Genomic DNA, 13957 nt, shown 5'->3' with positions numbered 1-13957 from the left:
AGGCACGCATTCTTAGATAATTGTGAGTATATGCAAGGCATAGAAAAGGCCTAAATTGTCCTTACCTATCCTGTCACTGATTCGACCAAAGCGAGTTTTCGTAAGGTTGAATCGGTGTCAGGTTAGGTTAGTTTAGGCTTTTGGTATGCCTTGGAGGAAAGACACATTCTTAAGCAATTATGAGTAGGCTATATGCTAAGCATAGAAAAGGTCTAAACTAACCTAACCTGTGACTGATTCGACTTCACGAAAAGTCGCATTTTCTCTGTGATCAATAAGGGAACGCACGGAAAGGAGATGTATGTGCTGCCCCTCATTGCCACCTACGCCTTCCACCTCAACAGAGTGACTTAACTTTCTGAATTAACTGAATAAACACACACAACTTCTATACATAATTATGGCCACCAAGAATTCAATTTCAGTACTGACTAATGTATCAAAGTCTTTCACATAAAATTGTACACACTGAATTCTAACACACGCATTTTACAAGTACTGGTCTGAAGAATGTATCTTTTTAAGAATCTATTCATTCCCATATAGCTTCACACTAAGTTCTTCACATGAGAAATGAAAGTTTGTTTTCACTTGTAACAAAGCTTTAACTGTTTCAACTTTCATTCTTGACTTTTCATCAGTCCAGATTGAGTTCATTGTGAAGAAAAGTTTTTCAACTGAAGAATTACTGACTGAAAGACACATGATTAATAACACTATTTTGAGAAGATTTTCAAATGGAATAGAATTTTATTTATTTATTTTTTTTTGAAATGTTGAAAAACATCACACCAATTTTCACTTGTTGGTTTGTCACAAACCTTTTCATTTTTTTTAACTGCTTAAAAATGGGTGCTGCGGCAGTTTTAACGCTTCCACGCAACGCGAATGAAGACAAAGATGGTATATCGTATGTTCTTCTCAAAGAGTGCAGAATATCCTATACTGTGCTTGCTGGTTCTTCTATCTCATACTGAGAACCGTTCAGAAATGTGCATGAATCACAGGAGTTTCATCACGATACTTAAATATTCATGTGTAAAAGTCATTGAAACAAGATCAAAATTTCTGAGGACAAAATTAACTTCCGGGGACGAAAAGTGGACATTTATTACCCGGGGACAGCAACTAAAAACGGCACAAATGCAGGTATACTTATTATACTGTACTTCAAGTCTGCACATACAACTTATCGCCTGCTTAGAACCATGTTGTTCTAACTCCACTTTAAAAAAAAAAACTCGTTTTTTGTATCTGTTATGTTCTAACTCCTCTTCTGTATCAGTTTCACATATAAAATTATACATTTTTTGGTCAGAAAGTGTTCAAAATAACTGTTCCATATTGTTCCAACTCCATTTTTCAAGCTCTGTTTAGTTCCACATTGTTATAACTCCATCATCCAATGACCAACCAATGATGGAATGGTTTGAGCTAAGACAGCCAATGAGAAGGTAGCTAGGACAGAAGGCTTTTCCTGAACTTGCATGAGAAAGTTAATGTGATACTGCGTGCATTTACTAATAAACAGCTTAATGCCACTTGCACTGATACATTTTTTGGAAGAGGATGACCATGAAGTACAAAAAATAGAACACAAGTATCAAGAACCAGGGCATAGTGCAGTGCAGGAAGTAGACACAATACACAGTGTGATTGATCGTCATATCAAACGACTTCAACTTCATCCTCCTTTAGCAATAATAAGGGTCCTGATTTTGTGTAGAACTAACGAACAATACAAAGTACATCAAATGAGATGGAATAGTTTTTATGACTTCAAGACTGTAGCTAAACTAAGTAACTTGAGCAGCATTCCATACAGTAAAGTGAAGCATATTGTATACACAAAAGGCTGTGAAGATATTGTGTACAAATTTTCATTCTCTGACAAGATGTTTAAGACTACAAAGTTTCTGAAACCTATTAGAACAAGAACAAGGCAAAAACAGTGTCGAGTTGATAACATATTGCCTGCACCAAAGCAAATAACAGTCAAACCAGTTATAGAAGCAAGTAAAGTTCAAGATATAAAGTCCCTACACAAATATTTTTCAGGCGTGGACAAAATTTTTTGCGATTCAGTGTTAAAAAGGTAACAATATATGCACTGATCTCTTCAGAATGTAACCTGAAAGGAGTTGGAACATTAAATTGTCAAAATCTGTTAACATGTTTGTTCTAACTCCAAACGTTTTTTTTTTTCTATTTTTTGTAAAATAAATTTATAAATATGGCAACTGAAGAATAAAATAAGCTTTCCCATGCTCTGTTTATTTCTTTGAAAATCCCTTTCCTCACAATAGTGGTATTAGTATGATTTGGGTAGTCTCCAAAACTTCATTGTGCTCCCCTGAAAAATTTATAAAAATGGAGTTAGAACAACTTGGTTCTAAGCAGGCGATATATCAAAATCATGTATGAAGTATTTTTAATTCAAAACAATAATGTAACTTTTATTGTCACAACAATAATCATTTTCTATAATTGAATTTAAACACTCCCGTCAACAATGGGATTTCCACTCCACACAGCAACACAGTATTCGTTATTGCACTCCACAGACGACAATGGCAATTCACTTGGACTATTGAGAACAACAATGTACTCCTAATCTCAACTAATGTTCACAAAGCACTATTTACAAACAAAACTGTCAGTTCTCAGTTCACAGTTAGTTTGCCTTAGCTAGTTCTTCTAGCTCATTCACTCAATTTCACAGTATATCGAACCCAAGACTTGCACTGAACTTCGAACTCAAGACTTCTGGAGACAGTCCACTGCACTCGAGCTCAAGACTTCCACCTGGACGCTGCTCAAGTTCACTCGCATATCGAACCCTAGACTCCTGGGTGCTGCTGATTCACAAGTTGAACTCGCTGCCCAATCCCAACAACAACTGGCTGGCTCCTTCTTCGCGTCTCCTATTTATCACTAAACCATAGTTTCCAGAAAGTACTGTTTCCAGTGTCTTCCACCTGTTACTCGCGGCTTCTGTTTCCGCATGATTCTGTTCGGGAGGTTTCGTTCCCCCATTCACCTCGCACAGCGAAGCACCTGCAGCTTTGCCTCCCCCTTGCTTCGCGCCACACCGCACCTCCCCTTGCCCTCTCAGCATGCAGACGTTTCCCTTACGTCCGTCCCCTCCAGACCCACGTGGCTGCAGCCTCCCTCGCCACGCCGCCAGTCCTCTCACGCATCCCGTCCTCTGTGGGACACGTGATCGACTCCAGAGGTAGCTGTCACAATACTATACTCCCATAACTTGGGAGGATAGTAAAGAAATGACGCCTGCAGGATCCAGTCTCAGCTGTAGTGAAATGATTAGAAAATTAGAGGAAATGGATGGATGAGTAGAGAGAAAATTGAACATAAAAAATTACCAGTTCTGAAATATAAATTACCTTGCGCATGCATTCATAGTTTGAAGGACTCACTTTTGTTGAATGGTTTACTGAGGGTTTGAGAAAATATGTATCGAACTCCCAAAGAAAAATAAAATTAAAAAAAAAGTTGTAAAAAAAATTAAAATCTCAGTGATAGCAATTGCACCACTGGCTATCCCCTGTGGGCACCCGTGACCTCTCTACTAAAAATGCTACAACTCTTCAAACTTTGGCAACATTACTTCGACTTCTGGAACATCTTAATTCACTGACGTTAAAATCAATGAAATCTTTCCCTTTCTGCAGTGAAATAAACAATTAATTGAAAAACACCTTCTTGCTGACAGAAAAAGGTTTACCTGTAAAAGAAAAAAAAAAAAAGGAGTTGTTTGAATTATCTTCTTACAAGAGGCTAAAAGTCTTGTTTTCTACAATGACTCTGTTGCAATTTTGGTTGCATGCACAACCATGTACCCAAAAGTTTCCTAAATTGCAGTACATCCAACACTTCATGCTTTTGCATCAACATACTTTCGTAAGTGTAGGCTACATTTTCTTGACAAACATATACATTAAACCTAAAGTTGAACTAGATTTGCTACTTGGAGTATTTACAATTGAAACAGACTTTACAAAATTGGCAGCTGCAGAGCAATATCAACCAACGCATTAACAACCTTATGGTAAGTCTAAACTTGTTTGATTTCTCGTGGCAAAGATGTGATATAATGTAAAATAACTTGGGAAACAATAATTCACCTGTCCTTTGTTAAATTTTATGCACCCTTGCATTTTATAGCATTCCCATGAAATCGTAGTACCTGTTTCAGAGAGATTTCAATGCAAAGGTGTGAAATGTTTATACCTTCAGGATGGATAATTTTTAATTCAAAATAGGCAGCTCTGTATTTTATTTGGTTACCAAGGAATATTAGCACCAGCCAATATTAGACACTTTATTTTAAGATGCTAGTGAAGTAAGAAGGTTAGGTTAAAGGGACAAATTAATAAATATGGATAAATAAACAATATGTTACCATAAGTATTTAAGGTGTTAGTATTGAAAGCACAACAATTTTATAATACATACTCGAAGTGCTGGGCTTGTTTTGCAGTACATTTACGACACTGCTAGTGTAGAATCTATGAGGGCGAAATATGTGGAAAATTTCGTGGTTCCCACATTAAAAGAAACAAACACAAGAACACAAAAAATACATCACATTAACATAGAAAAAGAAGAAAAAAAAACACGAGATCACATTTTCATTTAACGAATTAAATTACAACATCGCATACAGAACACAAAACACTCTAGAAGAAGCCCAATAGGCAAACAGTACAATCTAACAGGCATATAGGCTATATAAATCTACATGCAATAGTTGTAACAACTTCTATGTCGGACAAACTAGAGATAATTTCAAACGATAAAAAGAACACATCACAGCCATAACCAAATCACACAATACTTCCACATACGCAGAACACAAACACCAACCACAACTACAGCAACATAGAAACAGACAGGGAAATCCTACATATCCAACCGAAAAACCAGAAATGAAACACATTAGAACAGTAAGATATATACACACACACTAAAACACATCCTCAATACATAACTAAATTTCAGAACACACACCCTTTTGATGCCACACTATCAAACACAAACACACCTCGCAGCAAAACAACCGAAGAAACGGGAAGAAGCAAGGACCTCACTAGTTCTGAAGATGGCTGATACAAAGTCGAAACTAGTCATCTAGGTAATTAACAACTTAGTTTTAATTTTAACACATACTCCTAAGTTGAAACAAGAGCATTAAGCAGCATACATAGTGTAACATGCAAATCATTATTAGCTGTATGCCACAGTCACCTGATCTAGTGTTATAGGCACACTACTCTCTTTTGCAGTCAAGATTGATTACGAGTACCTACTATATTTATGTAACAATTGATAATGAACATGTGGAATTGCATAACTTTGTATAAATGAAGGCCAGGTGACTCGTCTGGTATAGGCATATATGTTTCAGATTGGTATGTTCAAAAGCTAAACCTAAAATTTAATATGGCTACCGCTTTATTAAGGATTAGTAATTCATTATATTATGCAAATATATAATGAGTATAACTTATTTACTGGCCTAAATTAAGCTAAACATAGTGGGGGGGGGGGGACACATTCAAAATGAAATATGAGCTTTAAAAGATCTGTGACATTCAAAAGATTGAGAATCTGTAGTCTGAATAATAAAAGCTATGTTTAGGGATAAAACTATTAATAAATGAACGTGTGAAAAATGGCTTATATTTACACGCTTGAAAGAAATGGCATACTTTGTATCTGGTGTGCCAAATTCAGTCATCAGCACGACAGCTCTCTTTTTGTCATAGCCTTCTTCCGAAGTTCCCACCAGGCTTGTCTGTCTTTTGTTTAGGACTTCCAAAGAAGAACTGCTGGCTATTGGATTAGACAAGAAGAAAAGTTTGGGTATTTTGAAAGAATTAAATATTGACTCAATTTTAAATAAAATTCAAAATTATAGACAGAAATGGAAATCTCATATACTCAGGATGCCTAGAACAAAGATACCTCGCCAAGCACTAAATTACCGCCCTTTAGGAACAAATTTGTGGGCTGTTCGCTGAAACGATGGAGTGAGACCGTAACAGACCACCAGGCTTAATATGTGATAGGAAGAAGAAGAAAGAATTATTTTCTTGCTTAGGTCTTCATTTTGCTCTTCTGCCCGCAAGTATTTCAATTATAATTACTTTAATGGGTAGGCCTAAATGATCATCTCACCTTATGACATATATCCTACCCAGTTTAGTTGTTGTGCTGCTTAAGTTATATCTGCCCCTGTATAGCTCTAAGAGCTTCTTTTATCTAATTCGTCACTCTCCATTTACATTAACTGATCCAAAAATAGTTGTTACTGTTTTTCTTTCAAATATACTAAAATTTCTGTGTCAATATTTACTAAGGTAATTACTACATGTAATACAAAAAATATAATAGAGAGTTTTCGTACCTTCTTGGTAGCCTATGCTAAACTACACAATGTTGACACAACTTGTGATATATTTGGTGACGTAGGCTATGTTAATGTTCATAAAACCTTGGAAAGAATCATTGTGAGACCTGTTGCGCGAAAAGGAACCTAAAGCCGTGAAAGGAAATTTTATAGGAGAATAAAATAACAAGTTTGCTGTGTAAAAACTGTATTTCTAAGTTTTGACATCTTGCACTACCTGTAGGCTTTCTTTACATACTAAACTAGGACGTAGTTTTACATAGTGCTTCTTAAATACCTAAATCTTTTTTACAGTTGCTAAGAAAACAAGAGAAAACTTTAATTGCATTTTTCTCGAAAAGTACATAATGTAATATCAACATTCAATAAGTAATATATTAAAAACTATAGTGCCTAGAACCATGATTTTTTTTATTTTGTTTAAATGCTCAGCATTTCATCCTCTTTTTGAAACCAAAAAAAAAAAAAAAAAAATTCGACTTTGGGTTCCATTTCCTGCAACTGGTCACATATGATTAACATTTATCATGTTGTAGTTCCTATGGTAGTCAATCAATTGTGCTGTAATTATTTTTAATTGATAGATCAATGTCTAAGGAAGGCATATAAAAAAAATTGGAAATGAAAATATTTTTTGAAAATGAAGAAAAAAAATACCAACTTCGATGTAGTCTGTTAAGAATAGACATTTACACATTGAAACGTTGATAAACGGTAAACTGTTTCGTTTTTCACGTTAGATGGAGGGGTCAAAGTGAGAGAAATGTTGAAAAAGGATGGAAATTTCTTTTAAAAGTGGTCACTACTCAGAATCTTTACTGGTTTCCAAGTTACGGCGAGTTAAATAAAGAGTTTTCGCTTGGCGGAATACTCACAAATCTGTGGAAACCTCTATGAAAAATACTTTCCTCAGCCTACTCTCTTAAAAACCTGGTATTTTATAAATTAAAAATTAAATTATAAGAAATAATTTAGTTTCATTAGACAGTTCGTTCAATAGAGTGATATATAATGTCTATATAATTTTTGCAGTGTATATCGTTTATACCATGTAGAATGAGAAGAGAGGAAGATAGTTATATTTGTGTCTGGTGGTAGGGATAAGCAAGATGGTACACCAAGGTCCTCGTCCTCTTGTCATCTGTGGGCCGTCAGGATCTGGAAAATCAACATTACTTCAACGCTTGTTTGCTGAGTTCCCGCATAAGTTTGGCTTCTCAGTTTCCCACACTACAAGAAATCCACGAGAAGGAGAGGTAGATGGTCAACACTACCATTTCACAACAAAGGAGGCCATGATAGCTGCCATTGCACGTGGGGAATTTCTTGAGACAGCTGAGTTCTCTAAGAACATGTATGGAACTAGGTATGTGATTATTTGGCAAATTATATGAAGAGTCCACTGCAAGAATGATTGATGTCACTTTTTTGTCGAAAATGAACCAAGACTGTCAATGCATAGCTTAAGACATATAGAATGTACATAGAGAGTTATATGGCATTAACACTGATAGTCATTGTCCAGTAATGATCGGAGAATCACAGTTAAGCTTTGAGCGCTAAGCATTTCAAACTTTCAATTGCTTCTCCTGCAAAATGTATTCCAAATGACATCCATCATTCTTGCAGTGGACTCGTAATATACGATACTAACATATTGCAATTGATGCTGTTATGAAATTCAGAGCCCTTGGGTCTTGAAAACAGACTGTAAAGGCAAGAATTTAAGATACAGTACTCTATCCCAGAAGACACTAGTAGTGTCATAACCAGAGATCTCCGTTTAATAAATTTTGTGATAAAAGTCCAAAGCTAACAATCTCTGAAAGATTTGTACATCAATAATACAGGCAGGAATGCCTACAGGTTTTCATCTCATTAGTGACGGGACATTTTCTCGGTTCAGTGATGTTGATTTGTAAGAATAACATTCTATGCTGATTCTCTGTTCACTGGCATATTGATGTATTGTAACAAAACCAATGCACACAAAAAATTTACATAAACATGAATACTGTGTTTTAAAAATCTACATAATATATTGCAAAGTGTCATAAAAAGGTAAATAAAATCTTTGATTTTCTTTAAATCTAGAAAATAGTGTGTTACTTTTGTTTCTTTTATGATAATATTCATGTTGAAATTTGTCAGTATGTCTCATGAATTTATTAAAGATGGGGTGACCATAATTCCTTCGAGTGAAGTACTGCATGTACTGGAATATGAGTATCAAATGTGAATAACTGATAACTGAGATATTTTTCGTCAGAGACTCTGGGTTCCTTATATCAAATTGCTTGTCTACAACTCCTATATAACCAGGTAAATTTCATCGGTTTAATTCTGAAACACTGTATAAAAATTACTGTACATGAAAAGATTACTACAGCATAGGCTACATTTGAATCAGAGATTGCAGAAACAGCACATACCACTATTTGTGACGAAATTAGTTTATTCGAGTTTCATGGACTGTTGATATAGGTCTATGATTCCATGCAGAAACCACATATGTCAGTATAGCCGTCTCACATTTGGAGACCTGTGAAATCCTGGAAGCGCGCAGAAACAACTCATGTCAAAGACATGTGCCGACACATTGGTTCTGATTCCAGATGGCAGACATCTACGACACAAGCATACAAAAATTGATCCCACGGAATGACAAATGTCTCAATTCTGCTGGTGAATACGTTGAAAAATAACTCAACAATTGCTATATCTGTTCCAATAAAACTTTCCATGAAATTTTATTCTCTTTCTGTAAACGGCCTCAGGGAAATTTTTTATGGCCCTCGTAATTGCATTCGAGTGGCCAAAATTTGTGTAAGCACTTCTTTTGACATTATTAAAATGATGGAAGAAAAAAGATTAATTTTTTTTATCTGCACCCATGAGAATGTTTGCTTGTAAGTACAAAGGAGAATACCATATTTACATTCTTTATTGGCATATCCAGACAAAATCGTGCCAATTCAGAGAGGCGATATGTGCAAACTAATGCGTTACATACCACATGAATATAAAGAATTTTACAATTTTCTTCAGTGGCCTATTGTGGAAAAATGTCATTTATATGTTGAACTTAATGTATTAAGTACACAGTAGGCCTATGCATATATTATATCCCTAATTTGACAAATAAACTTTAGTTGAACTGAAATTATTATACTACAATTTTCGTTCCTTACAAAAACAGCACATGTCAAGCTAATATATATTGATTTATTTCATTAACAATTCATTATATTCCAATAAATTTGCTATAAAACGACACATCTGTTATGCTTCTGTCTGAAGAAGCCAGTACTATAACCAATGATGTGGTCTACCACCAGTAATAGCGTTTTTGTGTCAACTGAAAAAATTTAGTTTTCATGACATGTGCTGTTTGTGCAATCTCCGATTCATTTACAACTTGTAGAGACTACACACACTTTTTTTCCCCTCTTTCTTGTAATGTCTTGTGACTTACGTTACAGTAAAGCATCTGTGCAGGCAGTAATGGGAGAAGGAAAGGTGTGTGTCCTGGACATAGAAATGCAGGGTGTAAAACAGGTGAAGCAAACAGATTTAAATCCAAGATACGTTTTCATCATGCCACCATCCATGGATGAACTGGAGCGCAGATTACGGGACCGTGGCACAGAGACAGAAGAAAGTCTTCAGAGAAGATTAAACACTGCCAAAGCAGAGATCGAATATGGTGAGTAGCAATTATGTTGTTGTTTTCTAATGCCAGGCATTTGACAATAAAGTCATTTGACCTCTTGCACTCCAATATTTTTCAAAGATATTATCATGACCAGCCACTGAAGCACAGATTTTGAGGTGTTCCGAATCCATTTCTTGGTTTGAGTTGCACAATGGACAGTTAGGGGACTGATATATTCCAATTCTATGCAGGTGTTTGGCCAAACAATCATGGCCTTTTGCCAATCTAAATGCAGCTACAGACGATTTTCGTGGTAAATCGGGAATTAACTGTGGATTTTGATGCAGAGAGTTCCATTTTTTTCCCTTGGGATTGTGTTATCAAATTTTGTTTGTTGAAGTCTAAGTATGTAGATTTAATAAATCTTTTTACAGAGTAATACGTAGATTTAGTAACAGGTCTGTAAGTAGCAGTGCTGCCCTTCTTTGCTAAAGCATCCGCATTCTCGTTTCCCAGGATTCCACAATTGCATGTCATTTAATTTTTCAGTGTCATATTCAGAAAATTGACTTGGATCACTATTAACGGCACTGACATAGCTATACTCTATTTTATTTCAAGGAGTGCAGTTCGGTGGCGCCTTTGAACACCCACTTACAGATTTATGACTTCCTACACAAACACCTCTGACAATTCCATCCTGTCCCCTCGTCCCAACATTGCACAGTTGCCACAATCCTGCTGACCCTCGAAATGAGACTGACGGGATTCTTGGAATTCGGAAAAGATGCGACAACTCTGCCTCCACGTGGATTTGACGGGAGCCTGTCAATTCTTCTGAACAAGGGTTGTGATTGGTTACTGACAGAAGAAGACAAGATTTCCGTCACAGTAAGAAAGACATTTATTTATGACAACCAATTAGTAGGGGCAGTAGAAGGTCTGTCGGCAAAGTCCTTTCTGTGAAATTGCACTCCACGAAAAAAAATAGAGTATAGGACTTGATATTATCTGAAGCTGTGCTGTAGCATGGGTTCGAATCCCACATGGACTGAATGCATGGTTGAGTTTTCTTTCCGAAGTTATCTTCACTGTAAGACGAATGTCAGGTAATCGATGCCGAGTTTTTAGTTTCATAATGCCAAAATCACCAACTTCAGTAATGTAAGAAAATGGATGCCTTCTACTTGTTGATGTATGCATAGTGGCAAAGGAAATGACGTAGTCTGTCTCTTCCGTTCAGCTTCAGTCTTTCTTCAGTTATAGCTTTGTTTGGATTGTTTTCTGTGATGTTTGATCTTCATTCTATACTCGCATTTCTTGTTGTCCAATGTAGGAGTACGAAAATGGAAATGGGTACATAAATTCTTCCTGCTTGTCATGTCTGCCGAAGTCCAGTTGGTCTATATTGGCACAGGCAGTTACAAAGAGAAATTTTTTCACAAACGACCTGCTTCCACCCCATTGAAATACCATGGAAAATCATAATTAAAGCTTAGAATTTTCTGGAAAAACTAAGTGCTGTTGCCATATCTTATTCCTAGTTGCACGCTGCTTCAGTCAGTCACTTGGTGGTTATTAGTGCCACCACTTCTGAGTTATTTTAGTTCTTGAGTTGAAACAGATTTTAAGCATCATGAATCCAGAAGTGCATAAATGGAATATGCGTACACATACCGTAATATGGGGTGAATAGGGATGCAGGAGTGAATAGGGAAGAATTTTTACTATTTTTTATTTCTTTGCCTCAAAGACTAATAATAATAAGAGTGTTTCTGTTTTTATTCGCCAGAAGTGAACAAATAAACACTCTTATTATTATATTTATTCTTTGACGCAAAGAAATAAAGGAAAGTGAACATTCATCTCTGTTCACCTCTACTTCCTTTTCCATCCCATATTACGGCATAATATTCTGCAAAATTCTGCCAAATGGCAGATTTTTCACTATAAACCCAGCATTCTCCAATCTCCTATTTTCTGCCTTCCTCTTTGTATCTGCATATAATTCATATTATTAATGTCTTCTATCATCTGATATCTTTTTTTCCCCGAACTCTTCTCCCGTTCACCATTCCTCTAGTGCATCCTTTAGTAGGCAGTTTCTTCTCAACCAGTGATGCAGTCAATTCCTTTTTCTCTTCCTAATCAGTTTGTTTTTCACGAGAAATGAGGGGTATTTTGAGCAGTGTTCATTATAGACGCCTGTTGCTAGTAGCCAGAGTTGGAGTGTACCGTAAAATGGGGTGAATAGGATCAGTGGGGGGGAATAGGATCAAAACTTTATTCTTGGTTATAAAGTTTGTTATAAACTGTACTTGAGCGGGATCACAGTCATTGGTTACTATTATTGTTCTAGTAAGCAATGACTGTCTTCCTGCTCAATTGCAGTTTATAACAAACTTTATAACCAAGAATAAAGTTTTGATCCTATTTCCCCCCCCCCCCCCACTGATCCTATTCACCCCATTTTACGGTAGTCAATATATACTGCAAGGCTGTGTCTTCTGCAACTGGTACTGATGATTTTAATTTACTTCTTTTGTGGTTTATGGATGGACAGTATAGAAGAATGTGTTCCAGATCTCCATTATGATTATTACACCACAGACATTTAATTCTCGGTCTTTAAATGTACTACCCAATGAGACATGGAATTTCTTCTTTTTTTAGGTGATTTTTTATATTACAGAGAATGGATTTTGCTTCTGCATTGGACTGACACCATACTTAAATCCTTTTGGTATTATATTTGCCTCTTTGTCTCATTATATGGTTCTTTTCAATATTAAATTTGGCTCTGATTGACTGGACGGTGTGACCTTTGGTGTTCCAAATAAGTACTTTAGTACGATTCTTGGCATCTCTCAGTGCAGTCCTTACCCAGAGATCCTATTGAGGGACTACTTTACCTCTGGAGAATTTTACATTGTCCATTTCACATGCCCCACCCTTCTCCATATCCACTTTTCAAATGCTTCTAGTCGCTTCTCTTCTCTTCGTTATAATGTCCATGTTTCTGCTCCATACAATGCCACACTCCACACAAAGCACTTCACTAGACTCTTCCTTAGTTCTTTTTCCAGAGGTCCGCAGAAAATGCTCCTTTTTCTGTTAAAAGCTTTCTTCGCCATTGCTATCCTCATTTTGACTTCCTGTTTTACTTATGTTACTGCTTATATTACACTGCAAGTATTTGAAGCTGGCCACTTGCTCTACTGCCTCATTTAGTATTAGCACGTTTACCTTCTTTGTTTTTCTTCCAACAACCATGGTATTCGTCTTGTTTGCATTTATCTTCATCCCATATTGCTGACAGCGGTCATTTAGCTCTGCTAGTATATCCCTTAGTATCATCTCCTCTTCTGATAACTTACTTACAAATGGCTTTTAAGGAACCCGAAGGTTCATTGCCGCCCTCACATAAGCCCGCCATCGGTCCCTATCCTGAGCAAGATTAATCCAGTCTCTATCATCACTCCCCACCTCCCTCAAATACATTTTAATATTATCCTCCCATCTACGTCTCGGCCTCCCCAAAGGTCTTTTTCCTTCCGGTCTCCCAACTAACACTCTATATGCATTTCTGGATGCGCCCATATGTGCTACATGCCCTGCCCATCTCAAACGTCTGGATTTAATGTTCCTAATTATATTAGGTGAAGAATACAATGCATGCAGTTCTGTGTTGTGTAACTTTCTCCATTCTCCTGTAACTTCATCCCGCTTAACAATGCCAATAAATGGTATATACTTTTTCTATTTAATATCAGTAGTTTCACTTGGGTTTATGACTTTTTAAGCTGTTGTTGGGAAAAAGACTAAGCTCTGCAATCAGTTGCTAGGGTTGGCGGTGTCACTGCTTCATC

At 36.4% G+C, this 13957-nt stretch overlaps 1 protein-coding gene across 3 annotated transcripts in view; it reads left to right on the top strand.

The window, feature by feature from the left end:
• The window catches only part of LOC138692995 (guanylate kinase-like), a 60944-nt gene that overhangs the window by 1770 nt on the left and 45217 nt on the right, over positions 1 to 13957 (top strand). For all 3 annotated transcript variants that reach the window (XM_069816492.1, XM_069816481.1, XM_069816500.1), the window contains exons 2-3: positions 7532 to 7799; positions 9916 to 10139. In XM_069816492.1, the coding sequence (XP_069672593.1) occupies positions 7543 to 7799; positions 9916 to 10139 (481 nt within the window). In that variant the 5' untranslated portion in view covers positions 7532 to 7542. The remainder of the gene's footprint in view (positions 1 to 7531; positions 7800 to 9915; positions 10140 to 13957) is intronic.

Source organism: Periplaneta americana, chromosome 2 (genome assembly GCF_040183065.1).
Source record: "Periplaneta americana isolate PAMFEO1 chromosome 2, P.americana_PAMFEO1_priV1, whole genome shotgun sequence".
Lineage (NCBI taxonomy): Eukaryota > Metazoa > Arthropoda > Insecta > Blattodea > Blattidae > Periplaneta > Periplaneta americana.
This window is presented reverse-complemented; position numbering and strand designations above follow the sequence as displayed.